This window comes from Delphinapterus leucas, chromosome 14 (genome assembly GCF_059928025.1).
Source record: "Delphinapterus leucas isolate spDelLeu-1000000601 "Yukka" chromosome 14, BTC_Dleu_Yukka2, whole genome shotgun sequence".
Lineage (NCBI taxonomy): Eukaryota > Metazoa > Chordata > Mammalia > Artiodactyla > Monodontidae > Delphinapterus > Delphinapterus leucas.
Window position 1 is genome coordinate 51,607,890 of NC_143142.1, and position 24,598 is coordinate 51,632,487.

Sequence of the window (24,598 nt, forward strand, 5' to 3'; positions counted from 1 at the left end):
CAGGAGTAGAATCACTGTATCATATTCTAACTTTATTCTTAACTATATATGAAATCGCCAACTATTATACAGAGTTGTATAACTTTACAATCTTACCACCAGAGTATTAGAATTCTGTTTGCTTCATGTCATTGCCAAGGCTTGGTATAGTCAGACTTTTTCATTTTAACCATTTTAGTAGATATGAAATGGTACCTTATTTTGGCTTTAGCACACAGTTCTCTGATGACTAATGATGAAGAGCATATTTTACTGTTGTTATTGGCCATTCATAGATCTTCTTTTGCAAAGTATCCATTAAGATACTTTTTAATCAGTATTTTTAAATTTAATTTTATTTATTTTTTTATACAGCAGGTTCTTATTAGTTATCTATTTTATACATATTAGTGTATATATGTCAATCCCAATCTCCCAATTCATACCACCACCACCACCCCCTGCCAGCCACTTCTGCACCTTGGTGTCCAAACGTTTGTTCTCTACATCTGTGTCTCAATTTCTGCCCTGCAAACCAGTTCATCTGTACCATTTTTCTAGGTTCCACATATATGTGTTAATATACGATATTTGTTTTTCTCTTTCTGACTTACTTCACTCTGTATGACAGTCTCTAGATTCATCCACGTCTCTACAAATGACCCAGTTTCATTCCTTTTTATGGCTCAGTAGTATTCCATTGTGTGTGTGTGTGTGTGTGTGTGTGGATATATATATATATATATATATATATACACACACACACACATATATACACACCACATCTTCTTTATCCATTCATCTGTCAATGGGCATTTAGGTTGCTTCCATGACCTGGCTATTGTAAATAGTGTGGCAATCAACATTGGGGTGCATGTGTCTTTTTGAATTATGGTTTTCTCTCGGTATATGCCCAGTAGTGGGATTGCTGGGTCATATGGTAGCTCTACTTTTAGTTTTTTAAGGGACCTCCGTACTGTTTTCCATAGTGACTGTATCAATTTACATTCCCACCAACAGCGCAAGAGGGTTCCCTTTTCTCCACACCCTCTCCAGCACTTGTTGTTTGTAGATTTTCTGATGATGCCCATTCTAACTGGTGTGAGGTGATACCTCATTGTAGCTTTGATTTGCATTTCTCTAATAATTAGTGATGTTGAGCAGCTTTTCATGTGCTTCTTGGCCATTGGTGAGTGTTCTATAGAGAAATGTTTACTTAGGTTTTCTGCCCATTTTTGGATTGGGTTGTTTGTTTTTTTAACATTGAGCTGCATGGGCTGTTTATATGTTTTGGAGATTAATCCTTTGTTCATTCGTTTGCAAATATTTTCTCCCATTCTGAGGGTTGTTCTTTCGTCTGGTTTGTAGTTTCCTTCGCTTTGCAAAAGCTTTTAAGTTTCATTAGGTCCCATGTGTTTATTTTTGTTTTTATTTCCATTACTCTAGGAGATGGATCAAAAAAAGATCTTGCTGTGATTTGTGTCAAAGAGTGTTCTTCCTATGTTTTCCTCTAAGACTTTTATAGTGTCTGGTCTTAGATTTAGGTCTCTAATCCATTTTGAGTTTATTTTTGTGTATGGTGTTAGGGAGTGTTCTAATTTCATTCTCTTACACGTAGCTGTCCAGTTTTCCCAGCACCACTTATTGAAGAGACTGTCTTTTCTCCATTGTATATCCTTGCCTCCTTTCTTGTAGATTAATTGACCATAGGTGCGTGGGTTTCTCTGTGGGCATTCTGTCCTGTTCCATTGATCTGTGTTTCTGTTTTTGTGCCACTACCATATTGTCTTGATTACTGTAGCTTTGTAGTATAGTCTGAAGTCCGGGAGTCTGATTCCTCCAGCTCCGTTTTTTTCCCTCAAGACTGCTTTGGCTATTCGGGGTCTTTTGTGCCTCCATACAAATTTTAAGATATTTGTTCTAGTTCTGTAAAAAATGCCATTGGTAATTTGAGAGGGATTGCATTGAATCTGTAGATTGCTTTGAGTAGTATAGTCATTTTCACAATATTGATTCTTCCAATCCAAGAACATGGTATACCTCTCCATCTGTTTGTATCATCTTCAGTTTCTTTCATCAGTGTCTTATAGTTTTCTGAGTACAGGCCTTTTGTCTCCCTAGGTAGTTTATTCCTAGGTATTTTATCCTTTGTGTTGCGATGGTAAATGGCATTGTTTCCTTAATTTCTCATTCAGATTTTTCGTTGTTAGTGTATAGGAATGCAAGAGATTTCTGTGCATTAATTTTGTATCCTCCAACTTTACCAAATTTACTGATTACCTGTACTTAATCTAGTGGCATCTCTAGGATTCTCTATGTGTAGTATCATGTCATCTGCAAAGAGTGACAGCTTTACTTCTTCTTTTCCAATTTGTATTCCTTTTATTTCTTTTTCTTCTCTGATTGCTGTGGCTAGGACTTTCAAAACTATGTTGAATACTAGTGGTGAGACTGGATACCTTGTCTTGTTCCTCATCTTAAGGAAATGCTTTTAGTTTTTCACCATTGAGAATGGTGTTTGCTGTGGGTTTGTCATATATGGCCTTTATTATGTTGAGGTAGGTTCGCTCTCTGCCCACTTTCTGGAGGGTTTTTATCATAAATGGGTGTTGAATTTTGTCGAAAGCTTTCTCTGCATCTATTGAGATGATCATATGGTTTTTCTCCTTCAATTTGTTAATATGGTTTATCACATTGATAGATTTGCATATATTGAAGAATCCTTGCATTCCTGGAATAAACCCCACTTGATCATGGTGTATGATCCGTTTAATGTGTTCTTGGATTTTGTTTGCTAATATTTTGTTGAGGATTTTTGCATCTATATTCATCAGTGATATTGGTCTGTAATTTTCTTTTTTTGCAGTATCTTTGTCTGGTTTTGGTATCAGGGTGATGGTGGCCTCATAGAATGAGTTTGGGAGTGTTCCTTTCTCTGCAATTTTTTGGAAGAGTTTGAGAAGGATGGGTGGTAGCTCTTCTCTAAATGTTTGATAGAAGTCACCTGTGAAGCCATCTGGTCCTGGACTTTTGTTTGTTTGGAAGATTTTTAATCACAGTTTCAATTTCATTACTTGTGATTGGTCTGTTCATATTTTCTATTTCTTCCTGGTTCAGCCTTGGAAGGTTATACCTTTGTAAGAATTTGTCCATTTCTTCCAGCTTGTCCATTTTATTGGCATAGAATTGCTTGTAGTAGTCTCTTAGGATGCTTTGTATTTCTGCAGTGTCTGTTGTAGCTTCTCCTTTTTCATTTCTAATTTTATTGATTTGAGTCCTCTCCCTCTTTTTCTTGATGAGTCTGGCTAATGGTTTATCAATTTTGTTTATCTTCTCAAAGAACCAGCTTTTAGTTTTATTGATCTTTGCTATTGCTGTCTTTGTTTCTGTTTCATTTATTTCTGCTCTGATCTTTATGATTTCTTTCCTTTTACTAACTTTGGGTTTTGTTTGTTCTTCTTTCTCTAGTTCCTTTAGGTGTAAGGTTAGGTTGTTTATTTGATATTTTCTTGTTTCTTGAGGTAGGCTTGTATTGCTATAAATTTCCTTCTTAGAACTGCTTTTGCTGCATCCCATAGGTTTTGGATTGTTTTGTTTTCATTGTCATTTTTCTCTAGGTATTTTTTGATTTCCTCTTTGATTTCTTCAGTGACCTCTTGGTTATTTAGTAATGTATTGTTTAGATTCCATGTGTTTGTGTTTTTTACGGTTTTTTCCCCGTAATTGGTTTCTAATCTCATAGTGTTATGGTCAGAAAAGATGTTTGGTATGATTTTAATTTTCTTAAATTTACTGAGGCTTGATCTGTGACCCAAGATGTGACCTATCCTGGAGAACGTTTTGTGCGCATGTGAGAAGAAAGTGTAATCTGCTGTTTTTGGATGGAATGTCCTATAAATATCAATTAAATCTGTCTGGTCTATTGTGTCATTTAAAGCTTGTGTTTCCTTATTAATTTTCTATCTGGATGATCTGTCCATTGGGTGAGGTGTTAAAGTTCCCCATTATTATTGTGTTACTGTCGATTTCCTCTTTTCTACCTCTTAGCAGTTGCCTTATGTACTGAGGTGCTGCTGTGTTTGGTGCATATATATTTAGAATTGTTATATCTTCTTCTTGGATTGATCTCTTGATCATTATGTAGTGTCCTTCTTTGTCTCGTGTAACATTCTTTATTTTAACGTCTATTTTTTCTTATATGACTATTGCTACTCCAGCTTTGTTTTGATTTCCATTTACATGCAATATCTTTTTCCATCCCCTCACTTTCAGTCTGTATGTGTCCCTAGGTCTGAAGTGGGTCTCTTTTCTTTTTTTTTTTTTTTGCAGAATGCGGACCTCTCACTGTTGTGGCCTCTCCCGTTGCGGAGCACAGGCTCTGGACATGCAGGCTCAGCAGCCATGGCTCACGGACCCAGCCGCTCCGCGGCATGTGGAATCCTCCTGGACCAGGGCACGAACCCATGTCCCCTGCATTGGCAGGTGGACTCTCAACCACTACACCACAAGGGAAGCCCTGAAGTGGGTCTCTTGTAGACAGCATTATATGGGTCTTGTTTTTCTATCCATTCAGGCAGCCTGTGTCTTTTTGTTGGAGCATTTAATCCATTCACATTCAAGGTAATTATCGATATGTATGTTTCTATTACCATTTTCTTAATTGTTTTTGGTTTTGCTTTTGTAGGTCCTGTAACTATCTTGTGTTTCCCACTTAGACAAGTTCCTTTAGCATTTGTTGTAGAGCTGGTTTGGTGTTGCTGAATTCTCTTTGCTTTTCTTTGTCTGTAAAGCTTTAGATTTCTCCCTCGAATCTGAATTAGATCCTTGCTGGGTAGAGTAATCTTGGTTGTAGGTTCTTCCCTTTCATCACTTTAAATATGTCATGCCACTCCCTTCTGGCTTTTAGAGTTTCTGCTGAGAAATAAGCTGTTGATCTTATGGGAGTTCCCTTGTATGTTATTTGTCATTTTCCCCTTGCTGCTTTCAATATTTTTTCTTTGTCTTTAATTTTTGCCAATTTGATTACTATGTGTCTCGGCATGTTTCTCCTTGGGTTTATCCTGTATAGGACTCTCTGCACTTCCTGGACTTGGGTGGCTATTTCCTTTCCCATGTTAGGGAAGTTTTCAACTATAATCTCTTCAAATATTTTTTCGCGTACTCTCTTTCTCTCTTCTCCTTCTGGAACCCCTATAATGCAAATGTTGGTGCATTTAATGTTGTCCCAACAGTCTCTTAGGCTGTCTTCATTTCTTTTCATTCTTTTTTCTTTATTCTGTTCCACAGCAGTGAATTCCACCATTCTGTCTTCCAGGTCACTTATCTGTTCTTCTGCCTCAGTTGTTCTGCTATTGATTCCTTCTATTGTAGTTTTCATTTAAGTTATTGTATTGTTCATCTCTGTTTGTTCATTCTTTAATTTTTCTAGGTCTTTGTTAAACATTTCTTTCATCTTCTCAATCTTTGCCTCCATTCTTTTTCTGACATCCTGGATCACCTTCAGTATCATTATTCTGAATTCTTTTTCTTGAGGGTTGCCTATCTCCACTTCGTTTAGTTGTTTCTCTGGGGTTTTATCTTGTTCCTTCATCTGGTACGTAGCCCTCTGGCTTTTCATCTTGTCTATCTTTCTGTGAATGTGGTTTTTGTTCCACAGGCTGCAGGATTGTAGTTCTTGCTTCTGCTGTCGGCCCTCTGGTGGATGAGGATATCTAAGAGGCTTGTGCAAGTTTCCTGATGGGAGGGACTGGTGGTAGGTAGAGCTGGGTGTTGCTCTGGTGGACACAGCTCAGTAAAACTTTAATCTGCTTGTCTGATGATGGGTTGGGCTGGGTTCCCTCCCTGTTGGTTATTTGGCCTGAGTCAACCCAACACTGGAGCCTACCCAGGCCCTTTGTTTGTGCTAATGGCAGACTCTGGGAGGGCTCACAGCAAGGAATACTTCCCAGAACTTTGCTGCCAGTGTCCTTGTCCTCACAGCGAGATGCAGCCACCCCTGCCTCTTTTGGAGACCCTCCAACACTAGCAGGTTGGTGTGGGTCAGTCTCCTGTAGGGTCACTGCTCCTTTCCCTGGGTTCCGATGCACACACTATTTTGTGTGTGCCCTCCAAGAATGGAGTCTCTGTTTCCTCCAGCCCTGTCAAAGTCCTGCAATCAAATCTCACTAGCCTTCAAAGTCTGATTGTCTAGGAATTCCTCCTCTCGTTGCCCAATGAGTATAAGTGTTCTCCCATTTGTGAGTCACCCACCCAGCAGTTATGAGATTTGACTTTATTGTGATTGCGCCCTTCCTCCCGTCTTCCTGTGGCTTCTCCTTTGTCTTTGGATGTAGAGTATCTTTTTTGGTGAGTTCCTGTATCTTCCTGTCAATGATTGTTCAGCAGTTAGTTGTGATTCCTGTGCTCTCACAAGAGGGAGTGAGAGCATGTCCTTCTACTCCGCCATCTTGAACCAGTCTCTATTTAATCAGTTTTAATTGGGTAAACAATTCAATTATTGCACTTAGAATTCTTTGTATATTTGGATATAAAACCTTCATCAGGTATATGTTTTGTGAATATTTTCTCCCAGGGCATGACTCGCTCTTTTATTTCCTTAATGTTGTTTTTGAAAAGCAAAACTTTTTATTGATCAAGGTTAAAATGATATTTTCCTATATTTTCTTATAAAAGTTATATAGCTTTATATTTAAGTCTATGATCCATTTCAAATACATTTCTCTGTGTGGTGTGAGATAGTTCTCAAGGTTCATTCATTATCTGTACAGATATGCCATTATTCTAGCACCGTTTGTTGAAAAAAACTATTTTTTCTTCGTTCATTGCCTGATGCCTTTTCAAACGTCAGTTGGATATGTACACACATGGACACACATTTATGGATTTCTAGTCCCTTCATCTTCATGTCCATTCTTCCGTCAATGTCACACAATCTGGATTACTTTAGCATTATAGAAAAATCTTGAAATTAGATTGTCTTCCAAATATTTTTCTTATTAAAAATTCTTTTAGCTATTCCAACTTCTTTTCTTTACATTTTAGATTCAGTTTTTGATTTCTGTTAAGGAAGTGGAATTGTGATTAGATCGATTTGGGGAGAGTTTACATCCTAAAAATATTGTTTTCCAATCCATGAATATGGTATATCTCTAAATTTATTTAGATCTTTAAAAATTTAACTCAGTTATATTATGTAGTTTTTAGTGTAACAATCTTGCACTTTTTTCATTGAATTTATTAGTAGTATATAGAAAGAATATTGATTTTTTTAAATATTTATATCATATACTACAGCCTTGCTAAATGCATGTATTCTAGCAGGGGGTTTGTTTGTTTTGGTTTTTTTGTTTTTTGGGGTTTTTTTGGTAGATTCCTTAGGATTTTCAAGTTCATAATCACATGAACAGCCATAATAACAGCTTTAAACCTTTCCAAGCTTCGTGCCTTGTGTTTCTTATTTTTAACTTGTTGCATTGACTAGAACATTCAATACAATATTAAAGAGAAATGATTAAAGAAGACACCCTTGCTTTGTTCTCAAGGAAAAGGCATCCAGTATTTCACCAATTAATATAATGTTAAATATAGATTTTTGATAGATGCCTTTTATCAGCTTAAAGTAAGTTCCACCCCCTTTTTTTATGTGAATGTTTTTATAGTTCTTGATACCTACATATTGCCAAATACATTCCAGAAGGGTAGTATGCATTAACTGTAGGACTAGTAACATATGACAGAATTTTCATGGTGAAATAAGTTCCCTAGTTTGCTGAGTTTTTATTTTGTCAAATGCTTTTCCTACATTTATTGATATAATCATATGGTTTTGCACCTTTATTCTTTTAATGTGACAGTTTATGTGGATTTACTTTTTTTAATGTTAACCCAACATTACATTTTGGAAAAATACTCATTTGGCCATGATGTAGTACCTTTTATATATTGCTGGATTTGATATGCTAATATTTTGTTGAGGATTTTTGTGTCTGTGTTCATGAGCGATACTAGTTTGTAATTTTACTTTATTGTAATAGCTTAATCAGGTTTTGGTATCACATGGTAACATAAAATGAGTTGAGAAGAGGTCACTCCTCTTCTATTTACTGAAAGCTTGTCTAAAATTAGTAGTATCGCTTCCTTAAATATGGTAAAATATACCAGTGAAGCTATCTGATCAGTTTTCTTTGTGGGGATGTTTTGATTATGAATTTAATTTCTTTAATAGATATGAGGCTATTCATATATTTCCTGTTTCTTCTTGAGTCAGTTTTAACCAGTTATATTTTCCAAGCAATGTGTGCATTTCATTTCATCTTAGTTATTGAATATGGTGGCATAAAGCTGTTTATGAGATAGCCTTAATATTCTTTTACTGTCTGTAGCATCTACAATGATATCCCCTCTCTGATTCCTGATATTCATAAATTTTCCCTTTTTCTTAGCTTGTCTTGGATTAGGAGTTTATGAATTTTATTAATATTTTCAAAGGGCTGACTTTTATGTTTCTTTTGTGTTTTTATTGTTATCTATTTCATGGATTTCTACTCTTTATTGTTTCCTTCTTTCTACTTGCTTTATATCTAGTGTGTTCTTATTTTTCTAGCTTCATAAAATGGAATATTATGTCATTGACTTTCTTTCTTTTGGCCATGCTGTGCAGCATGTGGGATCTTAGTTCCTCGACTAGGGATTCAACCTGTGCCGCCTGCATTGGGAGCATGGACTCTTAACCACTGGACCACCAGGGAAGTTCCATTATGTCATTGACTTTAAACTTTTCTTCTTTTCTAGTAAAAGCATTTAAGCACTTGCCTTCTGTATCCCTCAAATCTTAATATGTTGTATTTTCGTTATCATTCATTTCAAAATGCTTATTGGTTTCTCTTGTGATTTTTTTTGACCCATGAGTTACTTAGAAGTATGTTATAAAACTTCCAAATACTTTAGATTTTTCTAGATATCTTGTTTTTTATTTTCAATTTAACTCCATTGTGGTTACATACTCTATAAGTGTTTATTCTTTTGAACTATATTAAAATTTATTTTATGACTCAACATATGATTTATCTTGGTCAATATTCCATGTGCACTTTTAAATATTCATATTCTGCTATTGAGTATAATGTTCTGTACATGTCAATTAAATCAAATTGACAAGTAGTGTTGTTCAGATCTTATGTAGCCTACTAAATTTTTTTCATTTTTTTCCTATCAATTGATAATGAGACGTTAAAATCTCCAAATATGATTGTGCATTTCTCTACTTCTTCCTTTACCCTTATGAGTTTTGCTATGTGTATTTTGAAACTATTTTAGATGCAAATATATTTGGGGCTGTTAGGGATGTTTCATGATTTGCCCCTTTAATCATGATAAAATATTTTAATCATGATGAAATATATCTTTTTATCTCTGGTTCTACTTCTTTTCTTAACATCTACTTTATTTGACATTATATAATCACTCTAGCCTTCCATGTGTACTGTTTGCTTGGCTTATCACCTTCCATCCTCTATGTCAACCTATTTATTCTTTTACATTTAAAGTATGACTCCTTAGCATTGACATATATACACTACCAAATGTAAAATAGATAGCTTGTGGGAAGCAGCTGCATAGCACAGGGAGATCAGTTTGGTGCTTTGTGACCACCTAGAGGAGTGGGATAGGGAAGGTGGGAGGGAGACGCAAGAGGGAGGGGATATGGGGATATGTGTATACATATAGCTGATTCACTTTGTTATACAACAGAAACTAACGCAACACTGTAAAGCAATTATACTCCAATAGACATGTTAAAAAGAATAAAAATAAAGTATGACTCTTGTAAACAACATATGGCTTGGGATTTGCATTTTTCTCTAGCCTGACAATCTCCCTTCCATTTGATTTGAGTGTTTAATTCACTTTAATTAATTAATTAATTAATTTTAATATCTTTATTGGAGTATAATTGCTTTACAATGGTGTGTTAGTTTCTGCTTTATAACAAAGTGAACCAGTTATACATATACATATGTTCCCATATCTCTTCCCTCTTGCATCTCCCTCCCTCCCAACCTCCCTATCCCACCCCTCTAGGTGGTCACAAACCACCGAGCTGATCTCCCTGTGCCATGCAGCTGCTTCCCACTAGCTATCTATTTTACATTTGGTAGTGTATATATGTTCACGCCACTCTGTCACTTTGTCACAGCTTACCCTTCCCCCTCCCTATATCCTCAAGTCCATTCTCTAGTAGGTCTGTGTCTTTATTCCCATCTTACTCCTAGGTTCTTCATGATCTTTTTCTTTTTTCTTCTTAGATTCCATATATATGTGTTAGCATACGGTATTTGTTTTTCTTTTTCTGACTTACTTCAGTCTGTATGACAGACTCTAGGTCCATCCACCTCACTACAAATAACTCAATTTCGTTTCTTTTTATGGCTGAGTAATATTCCATTGTATATATGTGCCACATCTTCTTTATCCATTCATCTGTTGATGGACACTTAGGTTGCTTCCATGTCCTGGCTATTGTAAATAGAGCTGCAATGAACATTTTGGTACATGATTCTTTTTGAATTATGGTTTTCTCAGGGTATATGCCCAGTGGTGGGATTAGGATTGCTGGGTCGTATGGTAATTCTGTTTTTAGTTTTTTAAGGAACCTCCATACTGTTCTCCATAGTGGCTGTATCAATTTGCATTTCCATCAACAGTGCAAGAGAGTTCCCTTTTCTCCACACCCTCTCCAGCATTTATTGTTTCTAGATTTTTTGATGATGGCCATTCTGACTGGTGTGAGATGATATCTCATTGTAGTTTTGATTTGCATTTCTCTAATGATTAATGATGTTGAGCATTCTTTCATGTGTTTGTTGGCAATCTGTATATCTTCTTTGGAGAAATGTCTGTTTACGTCTTCTGCCCATTTTTGGATTGGATTGTTTTTTTGTTATTGAACTGCATGAGCTGCTTGTAAATTTTGGAGATTAATCCTTTGTCAGTTGCTTCATTTGCAAATATTTTCTCCCATTCTGAGGGTTGTCTTTTGGTCTTGTTTATGGTTTCCTTTGCTGTGCAAAAGCTTTGAAGTTTCATTAGTTCCCATTTGTTTATTTTTGTTTTTATTTCTATTTCTTTAGGAGGTGGGTCAAAAAGGATCTTGCTGTGATTTATGTCATAGAGTGTTCTGCCTATGTTTTCCTCTAAGAGTTTGATAGTGTTTGACCTTACATTTAGGTCTTTAATCCATTCTGGGTTTAGTTTTTGAGTTTATTTTTGTGTATGGTATTAGGGAGTGTTCTAATTTCATACTTTTTCATGTACCTGTCCAGTTTTCCCAGCACCACTTATTGAAGATGCTGTATTTTCTCCACTGTATATTCTTGCATCCTTTATCAAAGATAAGCTGTCCATATGTGCGTGGGTTTATCTCTGGGCTTTCTATCCTGTTCCATTGATCTATATTTCTGTTTTTGTGCCAGTACCATACTGTCTTGATTACTGTAGCTTTGTAGTATAGTCTGATTTAATTTATTATTGAAACTATTGGATTTAGGTCTAACATTTTGCTTTTCTTTTTTTCTTCCTGCTAATCATATCTATTCTTTGTTCCTGTTTCTCCTTTTCTACTTTTATTGGGAGGGGAAAGGGAGAATAATAATTTTTTTTCAATTTTTTAAAAATTCGACTAATATTTTATTAGCTATACCTTTTTGCATTTCCTTTAGTGATTTCTATAGGGATTATAATATGCTTTCCTAACTTACTAAAGTCTTATTATATAATACTAACATTGTGTGATTTTATGTAGACTTTAAGAACTTTTATACTGTATAGGTATATTCTCTGTTCTTTCTGATATTATTGTCATATACATTACAGCTAAGTGCATTATAAATCCCATGCTTTAAACATTCATATATCTTTTAATGACATTAAGAGAAGAATAAGAACATAGAGAGTTTTATATTTATTCACATATGTACTATTTCTGATGCTCTTCACTTCTTAGATCCAGATTTCCATCTAATATCATTTTCTTTCAACCCAAAAGTGCAGGTCTGCTAACAACAAATTTTCCCTGTTTTTGTTTATCTGAAAATGTTGTCTCTCCTTCCTTTATTTGAAGGATATTTTCATGTGATGCAGAATTCTAGGATGACACTTTGGGTTTGTTTTGTTTTGTTTTTTCCTTTTAGCACTTTACGGATATTGTTCTATCTTCTAGCTTTCATTGTTCTTATGAGAAGTTAACTGTTAAAATCATTATTTTTTATGTAATTGACATTTCATCTGGTTGTTTGCAAGGTTGTCTTTATCTTTGGTTTTCAACAGTTTGACTGTGATCTGTGGGTCAAACTTTTTCATCAAATTTGGAAATATTCTGACATTGTTTCTTTAACATATATTTTTTCAAATACTTTTTCTACCCCATTCTCAGTCTCTTCTCCTTCTGCAACTTCAGTTATGTTTGTTAGGCAGTTTAATATTGTCTCTAAAATCTCCGGGACTCATCATTTTTCTTCAATCTTTTTTTCCCTATGTTCTTCAAATTGGGTCATTTTTGTTGATTCTTCCATTAACTTCACTTATTCTTTAACCCTCTCATCTCCATTTTCCAATTTTTATTTCAGTCACTTTAATTTCCAGCTAGAGAGTTTCTATCTCTTTCTGCTGAGACTGCCTGTCTTTTCATTCATTTAAACCATGTTCTCCTTTATGTCCATCAATATATTTATAATAGCTGGTTTAAATAAAGTCTTTTATCTGCTAGGTCCAACATTTGGGGCATCTTTTGGTTGATTTTAATTGATATTTTTCTTAACTATGGATCACATATTTTTTCTTTTTGTGTCTGACAATTTATATTGTACTCTGGGTATTATGGATGATACATTTAGAGATATGGATTTTATTATCATTCTCTAAAGAATGTTGATTTTTGCTCTTCTCAGCAATTCAATCACCTCCTATTCACCTTGAACTTGGATAGGTTTGGTTATATACTTTGTAAGGACAGTTGTCTGGAAAGCCTGAAGTGTTTCCCAAGCCCCTCTAAATTGGTAAGAATCAATCTCCAAACTTTTTTGTCCCTGTGCATTTTGCTATAGCTTGATTTTAGGCTTTGTTAGAGCTTTACAGTAAGCCTTTATCCAGGATATGGACTTTCTAGTGTCTCAGTGGACATTAACAGTATCTTCCATTCTGGGCCAGAACTCCAGTTTCTCTCAGCATTGCCCAATTTGTATTATTTCTGTATTTATATTCTGCTTTCATCATTGTAGCAGCCAATGTTTGTTAAGTCTTGCAGTGTAAAAGAAAACAGGCAATAGAGAAAATCTGTAAAGCTAAAAGTTGACTTTTTGAAAATGTAAATAAAATCAATAAGCCTTTTCAAGATGATCAACCTATTATTGAGAGGAAAACAAATTATCAGTATCAGGAATGAAAAAGAAGATATCACCATAGATTCTAACAATATTTTTAAAGTAATTAAAGAATATTATGAATAATTTTTATAAGCACGTTTGATAACTTAAGTGATATAAATTCCTTGAAATTGATGATATACCAAAATTGATACCAAAAAAGTAGAGAATCTGAATAGCCCTCTGTTAAACAAATTTAATTTTTAATTAGTAAATGTCCCATGAATAAAACTACAATCACAATCCCATAAGACTTCACTCATGAATTCTACCAAACACCTAAAGAAGAAATATCAATCTTACACAAATTCTTTCAGAGACTAGAGCAGGGTTTTTCAGCCTTGGTACTCTTGACATTTTGGACCAGATAATAGCTTGGGGTGAGGTTGTGGGGTGGTGGTGGTCTGTCCTGTACATTGCAGGATGTTTAGCAACATCCCTGTCTTTTACCCATTAGCAACCCCCACAACTGTGACAATCAAAAACCCTCCAGACATTGCTAAATGTCCCCTGTGTGGCAAAATCCTCTTCTTCTACCCCACTTGAGAACCATTGGACTAGAGGAAGAAAGAACTTTTCCCAACTCCTTTTATGATACCTAAACCAGGTAAAAGCATGAGAAGAAAAGAAATGACAGACTAATCTTCCTCATGAACATAAATGCAAAACAAAAAAAGTTCCTTAACAAAATATTAGCAAATTAAGTCCTGGAATATATAAAAATATATATAATCCAGCTTGACTAAATAGAGTTTATCCCAGGAATGCAGAGTTGGCTTAACATTTGAAGATCAATCAATGTGATTTGCCATATTAACATAGTAAGGAAGAAAAACACCTTTTCAAACAGATGCAAAAAACTCTTCCAATGCTCATTTTTTTAAAATGACTTCTTATCAAGCTAGAAATCAGATAGAACATATAGATAAAGATACATCTCTTTAATGATGAACACTTAGGAATAAGGTAAGGATGTTCACTCTTACCACTTCTATTCAGCATTGTACTAGAAGTCCTAGCTGATGTGATTGGTCATGAAAAATATTAGAAATAAATAAGTAAATCTGTCTTTATTGTTAAATAATATGACTGTCTACATAGAAAAATCCTAAGGAACCTACCCCAAAACTGCTAGAATTATTAAGTGAATTTAACACAACCACAGAGTTCAAGTTCAATGTATAAAAATCAAATTTATTTTCATATGATAGCTATATATTAGCTATTTATCAATGGAACAGAATAGAGTCCAGAAATAGACCCACACAGTCATATGTTTGACTGCATTTTGACAAAGGTATGAAGCATTCTGTGGAAAAAGGAAAGTATTTTAAATAAATAATGCTGGATTTACTGCATATAGATACGAAAAAAATTAACCTTGAACCCAGCCTAACATCATACCCCAAATTTATTTGATCATGGGGTTGGAGCTTGATCCACAGAGGAGGGCAGCTTGGCACTGAATGTCAGAGCTTGTGCAGGGTGGGGAGTGCTTTCATCCTGGTGATTGTATTGGTGTAGGGTGTTGGAGCTTGAACAAAATGAGGATGGTATCCATGTGGAGGTCAGCCATGCATGGGGTCTTGAGAGCCTGAGATAGGAGGGCTTTCTCACAGCAGAGGTAGCCCACTCAGAGCTTAGTGGGGAGAGTGCCTATACAGAGGTGTGTTGGCAGAAACACCCGGAGCAATGTGGTGGTGACTGACAGGGGAGGGAGGGGAAGGGATCATGGCAGTGGTGATGGAATACGGTTTTCATACAAAATGACTAAGTAATTGTATTAAGGAAAATGGTAGCCAAGTTTTTTCACTGTTACAGAATGGAGTTACATATACGGAAAGGTAGAAAATTAAAATAAACCCTGTTGGTTTGGAATTGAAGATATTAGTGTAAACTCATGATTTTCAATATATTTACCTAGATATATAAATAAACATATGTGTATATACATACATACATGCATATAGTCTCTTGCTCTATTAGAACTTAGGAACAGTGATAATCCAATTCCGTTAGCTCTTTTTAACTAAAAGATACTAGATCTCCTTGAAGAAATGGCTGATTCCATGACTGAGCCAGAAACCGGATGATATAGCAATTGTTTAGACATGGCATGGCTAGCACCCAAATTTGGCCACTAGAAAAAGGAAGGAAAGATTTAATACATGTTTCCCCATCCTAGATTTTATAGTCTTCTAAATCGAGGACGTGTTCCCCTTCATTTTTTGTTAAGTGACTCATGCCAAAATTTGAGTAATTTGTATTGATTTTTCTCTCTTGTACTTTCATTGTCTTAAAAGTCTACCTTTCCTTCCCTAACACCCCTTTCCTTCCTACTGCCCCCAGGATTTCATAAAGGTGCCTTACAAAACACCTATTTCATAGAAAATAAGCTCTTTTCATCCTCAACCTTTTCACACACAAAAAATATTTTCATTCTTGGCCATAAGTTATGATTTTCAGCACTGACTGGACATTGGGATTACCCGTGGAGCTTTAAAAAAAAAAGGACGAGAGAGGGTGAGAGAGGGAGGCACATAATGCAGCTCACTCCAGATGGATTCATTCCATTTCTAAGAATGGGTAGGACAGCCCGTCGCTCTTTTAAAAATTTTCCCACATAATTTTAATGTATAGCAGGCTGTGAATCACTGCCTAAATTTGGCATCTTTTCTGAGAATGCTACTATCCAGGCCATTCTTTCTGTCACATTTGGCAAACAACAGAGACAGTAGTGCCAGCATTTCCTGTTCTCCTCATTCCAACATCTCAAACTTTTAACTAGTTTACTCTCTAGTGAACCTCCTTGTTTATGTGAATCTCAGGATATCTGGCCTTACAGTCCATCCTTCCTTTTCTTTGTTTTCCATTGTGATCTCACTAGGAATTTGACATCCACTCAGTCACTTCCTCCCCCACGTCTCCTAACCCCATTCTGTGAGATTCCAGTATTCACGTGGTTGATCTCTCCGTTGCCATAGCTAAAGAGATTTGTCTTCCGTGGTTCACTCGTTTTCTTTAGCCGTATTGTCCCTGGCCACGTCTGGAGCTTGCTTTCCCCTGCTCTGGTTCCATCTCAGAAATCGCTGACTGGTACCGCCTTTATAGTTCACCTCTTTCACTTGGGTCTGTTCATGTTCTCATTTCTCATATAGACTATACCAAGTGTTTTGTTTGTTTTTCTTGTTTTGTTTTATCTTAAAGAGACATCTAAATCCTTCATTTCTCCCCTTTTTTTGCCAGTCTTTCAGGCCCTTCTTTGTCTCACTTTCTTCCCCATGTACATTCTGGACCAAATGGTTGACCTAAACTATTCCCTTATTAGCATACAAATTTCACTTGACCTCTAGTCTGCCGCACCCTATACAAAAAATCCTAACCCTGGATCAAGCTCTCAGGCTGCTTTCTCTGCTTTTACATCTGTGCACCTGAGCCCAGATACAAATTTATGATTTCTAATTCTGTTATAGCCCTAAACGTTGCAGGACAGTCTTGTTTTTGTTCTTGGTCATTTTTACCTTGAATTCCCTAAATACCTTCTCTAAATCATCACTTTTCTCAATACCCATTTCTTTCACCTACAGGAATGAATTTACCTCCTCCTTCACCAATGAAATTGAAAGTAAAGCACATGCTTTCTCAAGTCAGTCAGCCAACAAGCAAAAAACTGCAGGGTTATTGATCCAATTGCTCTCTTGAAATATCTTTCCAGATGTTTCATAGGCACCTCAAGCTACATTTAATCCCCCCCACCACCTTCTCTATATCGCTTATCCACCCAAATTCTGCCACTCATTCTCACTCACTGCTGTCCCTCACTTTTTACATTCAAACACGTATCAAATTCTGCCAATTTTAAATCCTAAGTGTATTTTAAAAGTTGTCTCCTTCGCATTCCTACCACTGCTTCTCTATTTAGACCGTCATCATCTCTCATCACAGCTATTTCAGCAGCCTTCCCACTCATCCAATCCATTCTCTAAATTGTGCCAGGGCAATTCTTCATAAATTCAAGTTGTATCATGTCATTTTTCTCCTTAGAGCCCTTCAATGACTTGACTTTGCCGACAAAATAAAGTTCAAGCCCCTTGACATGGAAAACCAAACCTTTTATGTTCTGACCCAGCCCATCTGTCTTGCTTCACCTCACACTTCTCCCCACCCAATACCCCAAACTCAATGCTATAACAGTTAACAGTATACCAAATGATTTAACTTGCCCAAAATACATGCTGAAGTTTTACTAATTAGTATAGTTGCTAATACTATTCTCTTCTGCCTTCCATCCTACTATCCTTTCTTATCCCCTGCTTATCCACCAAGACTTAGTTTGAAAGCTTCAGGAATTTCCCTTCAGTTATTCAAATACAGTTAGATGCCCTGCCTTTGTGCTCCCTTAAATACCACACATATTCCTGAGTCATAACTTGTATCATATCATATTAAAAAAAAATCTGTTTCCATGTCTGTCTCTGCCATTAAAATCACTTGAAGAGCAGGAACCAGGTCTTGCTGGTTTGTATACCTAGCACCTAGCACATAACAAGTCCTCAGTAAATATTTCTTTTCCCTATTTGCCCACCCCAGCCCCTTCATACATATGAGTATGTCCTCAACAAATATCTAAGGAATATATAAATGAATGATTGATTTGGCAATTTATTGAGCAAGAATAAGGAAAGCAGAATTTGAGACAGCTGAAGTTTTTCATCTGAGTAGCAGGGAGGATGGTGATACATTAAATGAGAATGGAAACAGATAAAGGAACAGGTTTCAAGATAAAGATTATTCATTGCTTTAGCGCGAGTTGGTTTTGGGAGGTAGGACAAGGCATCTCTTCACAGCTTTTCAACAGATACTTGAAGAGGTCAGCAGTTTTGGAGAACATTGTGAGCTAGATGAATCTATTTAGAAAGCATAATTGAAGATACAGTGGTGTGACAGGGATCACTAAGAAAGTGCTAAGGGAGGAAGAGAAGAAGGACAAGGGCAGAATCATCAGGAATGTCTGCATTTAGGGGAAGGGAAGTACAAGAGCTCCCAATAAAAGAATATGAGCAGCAGCCTCCTAAAACTAGAAAACCAATCTAGATATATGTCATGAACTCCAAGGGAAATAAGTTTTAAGGAAGGAGTCAGTTGCTGTGAAGTAGTCTTATAACAAGCAAGATGGTTGAAAGAGAAAATGCCACTAGATTTGTTCTTTAAAAAATAGTTTTAGTAGGCATATCTGTTAAAATTATTGTTTTCTAGAAGTTTGGCAAAGAAGGGAAGGAGAGAAGATGGTAACATAAAGGAGATGGTGAAATTTTTTGTTTTATAATTACGAAAGTGCATGCCTATTGGAAGAAATTTAAACATTCAGAAGTATATAAATTAAATTATAAAAATCATTCCCTCAGTAACTCTGTTCTACTTTTCTGATTTGTTATATATCCATCCAGAACTTAAAAAATATTTTTTGTATATTTTTGTTTTTACAAAAATGAGATCATATTATATATTCTATTATTGCAAATTGCCCTTTTTTTACTTAATAGTATGTCATGAAGTTTATTCACAGTAGTATAGAGAACTACCTCATTCTTTTTTTCTCTGTTTTCATTTATTTTATTTATTTATTTTATAAATGATGATAGTAGGATTTTATTTATTTATTTTTAATGTATTTATTTATTTATTTTGGCTGCATTGGGTCTTCATTGCTCCGCACCGGCTTTCTCTAGTTGTGGCAAGTGGGGGATCCCCTTCGCTGCAGTGCATGGGCTTTTCATTGCGGTTGCTTCTCTTAATGCGGAGCACAGGCTCTAGGCACCTGGGCTTCAGTAGTTGTGGCACGCGGGCTCAGTAGTTGTGGCTCATGGGCTCTAGAGTGCAGGCTCAGTAGTTGTGGAGCATGGGCTTAGTTGCTCCATGGCATGTGGGATCTTCCCTGAGCAGGGTTCAAACCCATGTCCCCTGCATTGGCAGGTGGATTCTTAACCACTGCACCACCAGGGAAGTCCCTATTTATTTTTTTAAATTAAGGTATAGTTTATTTACAATACTGTATTAGTTTCAGGTGTATGAGACAGTGATTCAGAAGTTTTATAGATTATGTTCCATTTATAGTTATTATAAAACAGACTATATTCCCTGTGCTGTACAATATATACTTGTAGCTTACTTATTTTATACATAGTAATTTGTACCTCTTAATCCCATACCCCTATCCTGCCCCTCTCCTCTTCCCTTCCCTCACTGGTAACCACTAGTTGTTCTCTCTATCTGTGAATCTGTTTCTATTTTGTTATAGTCATTCATTTGTTTTATTTTTTAGGTTCCACATATAAGTGATAGCATATAGCATTTGTCTTTCCCTGTCTGACTTATTTCACTGAGCATAATACCCTCCAGGTACATCCATGTTGTTGTAAATGGCAAAATTTCATTCTTTTTTTATGACTGAGTAGTGTTCCATTGTATATATATACCACATCTTCTTTATCCATTCATCTGTTGATGGACACTTAGGTTGCTTCTATAGCTTGGCTACTGTAAATAATGCTGCTATGACCAATGGGGTGCATGCATCTTTTCAAATTAGTGTTTTGGTTTTCTTCAGATGTATACCCAAGAGTGAAATTGCTAGATCATATGTTGGTGCTATTTTTAGCTTTTTGAGGAGTCTCTATATTGTTTTTCATAGAGGCTGCACCAATTTACATTCCCACCAGCAGTATACAAGGGTTCCCTTTTCTTCACATCCTTGCCGACATTTGTTGTTTGTTGTCTTTTTGGTGATAGCCATTCTGACAGGTATGAGGTGATATCTCATCATAGTTTTGACTTGCATTCCTCTGATGATTAGCGATGTCTTTTCATGTGCCTGTTGACCATCTGTATATCTTCTTTGGAAAACTGTCTATTCAGATCTTCTGCCCATTTTTTAAATTGGGTTGCTTGGGTTTTTTGATGTTAAGTTGTATGAGCTGTTTATGTATTTTGACTGTTAACCCCTTATCAGTCATGTCATTTGCAAATATTTCCTCCCATTCAGTGGGTTGTCTTTTCGTTTTTTCAGTGGTTTCCTTTGCTGTGCAAAAGCTTTTAAGTTTAATTGGTCCCATTCATTTATTCTTGCTTTTATTTCCTTTGCCTTAAGAAACAGATCCAAAACAAATATTGCTATGATTTATGTCAAAAGAGTGTTCTGCCTATGTTTTCTTCTAAGAGTTTTATGGCTTCTAGTCTTACATTTAGGTCTTCAATCCATTTTGAATTTATTTTTGTATGTAGTGTGAGAAAATTTTCTAATTCCACTGTTGTTTATGTAATTCTATAGGGTAACTTCTTAAAAGTGAAATTGTAGGAGGTTAGGTGCACTTTTATTTTGTAGTGACAAATCACTCACAGAAGGGTTATCCCAATTTGCAGTTTCCCTAGTACTATACTAAAATCCTCCTGTCCCAACACTCTCACTGACACTGAGTATTATTATACTTTTCCACTTAAGGGATAGTTTTGGGATTTAGATTTAGGTTTTGATTTTTAATGGAAAGTCTGGTCTTATTTGTAATCCTAGGAGAGAATTCATTTGAGAGGAGGAGTTTGTAAGTTATAAGAAAAGGAGATGATTGGCAGGCCGTAGTCACAGAGGGAAGGGGCCAAAATGGTATCAAGAGTATGAGTAAAAGGTATGATTTCCTTCTGAGATGTTAATAGAAGAATAGTAGATGGGTAAAGTTGGAAATAAATGCAAATGAAAGAAGAAATTTTCTTATATAGTCATCTTTATTTCAGGGAAATTAGAACCCAGGTTCCCAGGATGGGATTTGGAATAAAGGTACAGACAAACTTCTGTGTAAAATGGAAGGAACTATTCAGTATTGGGAGTGATCAACATTGGCTAGTATTGGGAGCTTGGCTGACCTGAGAATGTATGATTTTGGGAAACCCAGTAGTCTTGGTCACATTAACTTTTCTGTAAGAACAAGTAGAGATGTCATTGTTGGATTTGCCAGGGTTTGGGACTTCTGGGTTGAGGTAAACTTATCTTTCGTTAACAGTAAATACAGTTTTATTCTCTGTATTTTCCTGTCCCATGAGTAGAAGTTACATTAGCTAAGATATGCATCCACTGGTAGGTCCACAAGGGAAAGTGATCCTTGGGTTCTGGTAAAAAAAATTTTAAGTGTATAAATTTAATACACTGCTTTATTCCCCTGTAAAGCCATACTGCTAATAGTTTGTTTATTTTCACCACTCTGAACATAAAACCATTTAATGTATTGGTTTTTATTAATAAATTATGATGTGAGCAAACATTACTAAAAATTCTGATCCACACAAAAGAAGCCCAATGACATTGATGGGTTTATGTGATTTCAATCCTGGTCAAGGGCCACCTAGCATTCATAATGGATCCAGTAATATTCCATCAACCTATTCTTGTCTAGAGATTGCCTCTGCTGCTGGGGAGTTTAAATATCCTAGTTTTTAGAATGTTACTTTTTGAACAAATTATTTTTCTTCATTTTAATTTTCACCTTGTTTATGGTCATGGGGAAGACAAAACTAAAGTATCATGAGTCTATGGTGAACTTAAATTAGAAGGGAGGGGCTGGTAGAATAGTAAGGGATACACATCATCATAACATTTCTCTCTAAACAATAAAATGTTATAAGAGGATTTGTGCTAATGGTGGGAACATAGTTCATTGGAGAGAAAAACATATGCACATGTGTTTATTTTCATTAAAATTTCTTTTACTCCATATTTGCCTTGTTGACTTTATAATGAAATTATATGAGGACAGAGACCAATTCTCCCTCAAGCACTATTCCTCACATACCCTGAGTACATAATAAATACTATAACAATTGAAAATGAGAAACACAAATACATTTTGAAGCAAATTGGTGATATTTTCATCCCTTATTCATTTTTAGTACTCGGAAACATTTTAGTTATGCAAGTCTTGTTTTAGCATACTTTTTATTTTTACAGATACTCTGGTTCTTAGTCATACTCTATGGCTTTATTAGCAGTTTTAGGGTCTGAGTCTCATTTCCCCAACCCCAAATATAAACTTTTTGAGGATAAAAACCATTTCTTCTCCAAAATTGTTTTGGCAGAACACAAAATAGACCTTCAGTAAATTATTTAAATTATACATCAATAAAAGATAAGAAAAAGAAAGTTTCTATTGCCATGAATTGCATTTCAATTCATACTGAATGTATATGCCTTTATGTGATCTATACCCCCTGCTGTGCTGTCTACAGCTCATAAATGTTTATTCTTTTCAGTTTATTGAAGTCAAAATGTGATGGCTGGACACTTGGAACATCATCATCCAGCAAAAAGTACCAAGACTTCACTAATAATGGAGAGAATAGAAGGGAGAAGAAGACAGTTGGGTTTCAGTCACATATGGAAGATGATGCCCTGTGGACAGGTCAAAAGAAAGATGCATATCAACCCCAAAGAGGTAAGCTCAGCATCTGTAGTAGCAAAATAGGAAGCTCTTGGGGGCAGGTGGTTGCTGATGGCTGCTAGCCATGAGCTCCAGATGATTTCCTATAACCCTGAACAAGAGTTAGTGTTACAGACTGACATGGGCCTGCAAGGCCAAAGGTAGCACGTCACCTAGATCAGTGAATTGTATCAACATTTCTCTTAGAACACTCATATGAGAAACTGTCTAATGTGTCCCTCTTTTTGCAAACAGCAAACTGCAAGAATTATTAAGCAGTAAATGTGGTCATAGACATAAAATAATGCTTAAAGCAAATAAAGAGGACAAGAAACTGAACATAAATCTTTGCTGGGAAAGTAAACTCTAATAACTACAGTTAATCCTCGATTAACTGGAAATACAAGGAGGGTGGAGGAGAGGTCATTGCGTCTAAAACAGAATCTCATACATCTTAAGCCTATATTGCCTAGCAGTCTTTGAAGTGCCAATAATCCTTCCTATTTTATATATCGTAGATATTTTTTAAAAAATCAATTATAAATAACTATGTGAAAGGTTGAGTGAGGCAGTCAAATTTACTTGCATTTCTCAGTTGTTTCTGGAGTGACTTTTGGCTTAAATCTCTCCTGGAATCATTAAAGGAGGGACTCTGGGACAGAATGGAACAAGTCTGAGCTTCATCAGTCAGAAATGATGTACAGAAAACAAAGGGCACAAAAGGTGTCAGAGCCCCCTTCTGCTCACGCCTCTTTCCCAGACATCTTTTGTTCCTGCTCACAACCATTAACCCTGATTTCCTCCTTGTTTACCTCTTATTTTACTGGGCTAGCTAGCACTGCCCACTGCTAGTGGTAATCAACCAACTTTTCATAATCTCTCTAACCACTTTCACATTTATTTGAGAACTGAGCAGTGCTTTACGAGATCTTACAGGTATACTACTCTCCGCCTTTCCTCATCAGCTGCCGACTTTGTCATGTGTTTGGTTTAATTATGATTAATCTAGAAATCGCTTGGTCCTCTCCCAGGTAACTGAGAGATGATAATTAGTCCAAGCTTCAGAAGGGAGACTATCCACAATTTGAAACAAAAGCAAAGGTACATTTTTGTTCGACATAGGGCAAAAGTTCTGCAGACCTCTGTTGTTTTAGGACAACTTAGAACAACTTCTGTCTTTTTAGACTTTGCTAACAGAAACAAAAATGAAATTGAGGAGACTTAGTATCTGAGATGGAATCTTCTCTACTTTCTCTATTAATAGTCCTTCAGAGATGGGAAACTCTTACTTTTGGCTCCCTCTGTTCTTAGTCATTGCACTTTGGAGAGTGGAGAACCAGTCAGAATTGGTGTGGTAGTTACACTGCAAGACTCAACATAGTCTTCTATTAACTTGACAATAAATTTGTGTTGTGTGTCAGCACTAAAATAAAATAGCAAAATGAGAAAAATACAGCGTGATAGCAAAGGGACAAATAACTTGTGTTATTGGTTGAGACCGCAGCAACATTAGAAAACTGCAATTGAAAAGGCACTTTGAGAAAGGTATCATCAGGCCAGCCCTGGCCATGGTGGAGGTTAAACTCTCCCAGGCCCAGCTAAAGAAGCCGGAAGTCTAGAAAGGGCTTTTGTCCAAAAAAAAAAATCAATTTCTAATTTGAAACAAAATCATTTTTGACTAACAGGGGTTCAGAACCCATTACTTTTTGCTGTGTAGTCTGCTGACATTTCAGCACTTTC

The 24,598-nt window shown here is 35.9% G+C and overlaps 1 protein-coding gene across 13 annotated transcripts in view; it reads left to right on the forward strand.

Moving 5' to 3' along the window:
* Positions 1 to 24,598, forward strand: part of KIAA1328 (KIAA1328 ortholog) — a 370,157-nt gene that overhangs the window by 270,074 nt on the left and 75,485 nt on the right. For 9 of the 13 annotated variants that reach the window (XR_016387626.1, XM_089895086.1, XM_089895091.1 and 6 more), the window contains 2 exons: positions 4,309 to 4,599; positions 22,692 to 22,873. Coding sequence is in view for 12 of the 13 variants with exons in the window: in XM_089895086.1 (XP_089751212.1) it covers positions 4,309 to 4,599; positions 22,692 to 22,873 (473 nt within the window). In the remaining variant the exon portion in view is untranslated. The remainder of the gene's footprint in view (positions 1 to 4,308; positions 4,600 to 22,691; positions 22,874 to 24,598) is intronic. The other 4 variants (XM_022587006.3, XM_022587008.3, XM_089895092.1 and 1 more) reach the window with 1 other exon arrangement.